This window comes from Frankliniella occidentalis, unplaced genomic scaffold (assembly GCF_000697945.3).
Source record: "Frankliniella occidentalis isolate FOCC.00 unplaced genomic scaffold, Focc_3.1 Scaffold334, whole genome shotgun sequence".
NCBI classification, from domain to species: domain Eukaryota; kingdom Metazoa; phylum Arthropoda; class Insecta; order Thysanoptera; family Thripidae; genus Frankliniella; species Frankliniella occidentalis.
This window is the reverse complement of record NW_026267457.1, coordinates 265,129-269,204: the sequence shown is the minus strand read 5'-3', so window position 1 is coordinate 269,204 and position 4,076 is coordinate 265,129. Positions and strand designations below refer to the sequence as shown.

At 58.7% G+C, this 4,076-nt stretch overlaps 2 protein-coding genes across 3 annotated transcripts in view; one reads left to right on the top strand and one right to left on the bottom strand.

Annotated features, from left to right (window-relative positions):
- LOC113211581 (uncharacterized) overlaps positions 1–4,076 on the bottom strand; it is a 19,098-nt gene that overhangs the window by 13,289 nt on the left and 1,733 nt on the right. The window lies entirely within an intron of this gene.
- Positions 1,541–4,076, top strand: part of LOC113215556 (neprilysin-1-like) — a 24,494-nt gene continuing 21,958 nt past the window's right edge. Inside the window, exons 1-3 of the mRNA XM_052274082.1 lie at positions 1,541–1,771; positions 2,029–2,262; positions 2,636–2,801. Of these exons, the coding sequence (XP_052130042.1) occupies positions 1,577–1,771; positions 2,029–2,262; positions 2,636–2,801 (595 nt within the window). The 5' untranslated portion in view covers positions 1,541–1,576. The remainder of the gene's footprint in view (positions 1,772–2,028; positions 2,263–2,635; positions 2,802–4,076) is intronic.

The following is a 4,076-nucleotide window of genomic DNA, read 5'->3' as shown; positions in this document are numbered from 1 at the left end:
GGGGGGGGGCACCCCCGGGCGGTCTGGGCTGGGTGCCGCAGACAGAGAGGCGTCATAGCCGTCATCATACGCGTCGCCATGCATCACGCAGAGACAGCGTGCCGACAAGGCACCTCCATCATCAAACGGTCGGCGTATATGACACCGGGGCAGAGCCAATACGACACGTTGTTTTGTTGTTGTTTTTTTATAGTTTTTTTTTCAGTTTTTTATTTCATTGTCGTTGGACACCACCGGCCCCGCGCCATGACAGACTGGGCGTAATGGCCTTCGGGTCATCATCAGTCACATTTCTATCGGTTGAAACGCGTTATTGATTGAGCAGGGGGAAGAAAAAACTCAGAGGCCTGAGAGAGCCGCATGGTCTTCCGCAGCAGCAGCAACAACAACAGCAAGTCAGAGGGCCACGGTCAGGCCTAACACGTGAGGCAGGACCAGCTAGGCCCTCCTCAAAGCTGCACCGTCTCCATTATGTATTTATTGCTCTATTCTCCTGCGTGGATTTCCACCCTGCCCGCCCCGCCCCGCTCCGCCCCGCCCGCCCCGTCGGACCTAAAGCATCCCGCCGACCGCGAGCTAAGACCCACTGGGACGGGCGCGAACGGGGCCTCTGGCCTCTGCGGGCATTGTCATCCCGGGCGCAGTGAGGAAAACCCCGGGGTTCGATCTAACTTCCCATCCTCACGTTGATTGAAACAATAAGGTGGCTGGTAGTCCCCATACGTAAAATTTCCTGTGCGGAACTAGATTGCTTTCAGCTCAAGCTCTTGAAGGGTTCGTGCGACGCGCGCTTAGCACTTTGGCGACGGCTCTTGGCGCACGGAGATGAGACACCGACCCCTCCGGCCGCACGCAGAGTGCTCCCGAGGCTCGGTGTCCTGCGGGCCGGGCCGGGCTGAGGCGCGCGTCGGGTTACCCTCCCGCTACCCGCTTTAACGAAAAGTGTGCCGTGATAATGTGTAATGCGAATGCGGGGGGCACGCGGCGTAATGTTTCTCGCCTTCCCTCGGCCTGAGCCGGGTGCGGGCGGGACACTCCGGAAGGGTTTTATTCCGAAGCCTCGCGTCCCTGCAGCGTGTTTTCCTCAAGTGCTCTGCTCGCCTAGCCGCGCCCGCTCCGCCCCGCCCCGCGCTGCGCACCCTTCGTTACCGCACTGATTCGCCCCACCCCGGCCCGCATCGCTCGGGCACACGACGCTCCCGCTCCCGCGCTCCGCCCGGCGGCCCCACCCCGCCACAACGTCCCTGGAGAAGCAATCGCTATTCCACGTTTACGAGACGTCTTCCCTTCCTGCGGCGGAGCAGGGGACGCCGGGCCCGGGGCCGGGGCTTGCCTCGCCCCCGACGGGAGCCCCATTAAAACCAGAGCCGGCTTGACTCGGGAGCGCGCTTTTCGGGGCGGGCTCGGCACTCCCGGCCGGGGTAGCGTAGCAGATACCCCCGCCCAGTTTGAAAGAAACGCCATTAAAAGAGTACATAAAATAGAGACGCGCGCAAGCGCAGAGACAACAAGCGCCGTGATTTAAGTCGATAATTGTTTTTGTGAGTCGTGTGGTTAGTGTTGCAGACTGGTGGTCATGATAGACAGCGTGACGGAGGAGGCGGTGAGCAAGGGGGCCCGATGGGGTGCTCCCCCGCGGGCGGCCTCCCCGCAGGGGGCGTCCCTGTGCACGCCGCGGCCGCGCAGCAACGGCTACCTGTGCGCCCAGCTGGCCCCACCCGCGCAGACACCGCCCGGCAAGAACGGCGCCGCGCCCAGGGCCAGCGACGAGGTAAGCGATCAGATAGGTTGTTGAGGAGCGAGGGGTGGACCACTTGGATATTCCATGTACACACTGAAAAATATTCCAAAAATATTCCGGCTATTCCGAAAATATTCCAGATATTCCAAAAGTACTTCAAATATTCCAAAAATATTTTTCAGATATTCCATGTGCACCAAAAATTTCAGTGGTCGACCCTGGGGAGCGATTCTACGAAAAGGACTTTTTTTTTTAAACTTGGACTGTGTTGTCTTGGGGCCACACAGGACGAGGCCGAGAGAGGGCTGCTGCTCCCGCCGGACCCCAGCAGCCTGGCGGCGCCGGGCTTCATCGCCAAGTCGGCCACCGAACTTAGCCCACAGCAGCTCCGGCTGCACGAGAACCCCCTGTGCGAGGCGGCGCCGGCCTCGCCGAGGAACTCGCCCAGGGCCTCGCCGACCCACACCATCGTGGAGGTCAGCAGACTGTGCGGCCACCCAGCCACCACTACCACCACCAAGGTATGGTCATCCTGAAACGCGCACAGGCGCGTGGGCGAGCATGTTACTGGCCAAAAGACCGCCCAGAAAGTACGTTAGTTCTTTTCAGATTCAGTAAATAACAGGAGCTCGACGCCTGCGAGACTCGAGGTAGGCCACTCTGCAGTACACGCATGCACTGCAGGCAAGATGTTGCCTACCTATCAGGCGCTATGCGAGCTTGTCTTGTCTTGGCAGGTTCGTACGTAACGGCGAACGTACTTTCTGGATGGTATCTTACGGACAGGCAACCCGCCCGCACACAGTACAGTGGTGTGGTGCCCTAAAGAGGAGGTGCCCGTCAATGTCCATCGCTCCTCTCTCGGTGACCCCTCCCCTCGTCCTCGTGTTGCAGCGGAAGAGCGGGCGGCCGCGGGAGGTGGGCCCCGTGGGGCTGGTGCTGCGGCTGGGCGCCGGCCTGAGCGGCGTCAACAGGTTCGCCCTGGCGGCCGGCGCCGTCATCCTGCTCGGCGCCCTCGCCCTGCTCGTCATGTGCGCCGCCAGCTACTCGTGCGCGCCAGGTGAGTCCGCGGAACCACCCGAGAAGACGCCTCCTCGACGACGCCGTTAGCAATATGGACGCCCTGCTGCTGCTGCTGCTTCGTTAGTGTCGCGGCGGCGGGCCGTGCGGTGTTCGGCCGACAAACTCGCCCGGATTTGCGAAGGACTTCCATTTGCACGCTGATTAGTTAGCCATTCAGGACCGTCGCGCGCCGTGCCCGCCGTTTGCCCGCCTTGTTTGTGGCGGGGGATGGGAGGGAAGGGATGAGGCGGGGAGGAGAGGGTGAGGGAGGGAAGGAGCGAGGCGGGGAGGAGAGGGTGAGGGAGGCAGAGCGGTGGGGGAAAGGTCGCGAGCAAGCAGTGCAGGCTCTGGACTCTGCATGACAGGTAATTGCATGGCCCATGAAAAGCCATTCAACTCCTTCGCAGCAGCCCTGTTACACTCTAAATATGACCAGAGACATTTTTTTAAATTTTGGTTCGTTTTCAAGACTGATATGTGAGCTGAGCGCATCTCGCAAGAAGCGTTTTATTTCAATCTTTATGCTGGACAAAATTTTAAAAAGCGTCCAGCAGAAAATAAAAATTAACTAGTTTACCGGTTTAGTTTACAGATGAGTTTTGCAAGTCGACAAAAATGTCCCCGTTACTTTACAAACAGATTTAAACCCAAGCCGAATTCCAGAAAATCTTGATCTTCAATCAAGTAATTAATCGTGGAAAAAGTGCACACGCTTATTGAAAATTCTGTGCCGTACTCGATTCCGGAACTGGCTTTTCTGAGTGCGCATAACTGGACCTACTCCGGCGCGGTTCACCCTTTGGCCTTAACCGCGCCGACATTTTCTAAATGGCTCCATAACACTCGACAACGTGCAACAGAGAGTAGGGGGAGTGTGTTTGGGGCATGTGTGGGTAACTACACCATGTCCAGGATTGACGACATGCTACGCAGCCTTTTCAGCGTTTGTCGAGCAGATAAAGAGTTATTGTCTGGCTGCTGCTTGCCCGGTTATGACAGTGTGGTGGCCGCAGACTCCATGGCGCCCATAGTCCACGCAGGAGGGGCAGCGGAGAGCTCATGGCTGAAAGTTTAAGCGCGCTCTGACTTATGGATGGTGGTGGATTCGGTCCGTGACTTCTTGCGGCTTCGACGCGAACAAAGCAGTAGAGTGGAGAGGGCGTTGGGGTTGGGGAGGAAAGAGCGCGAAGCCTGAAGGGGGAACCCTCTGTGCTCACACCTACAGTGCAAGACAAAGTGAAGGAGAGCGTAAGGGTGTGGAGTGAGGGTGGGA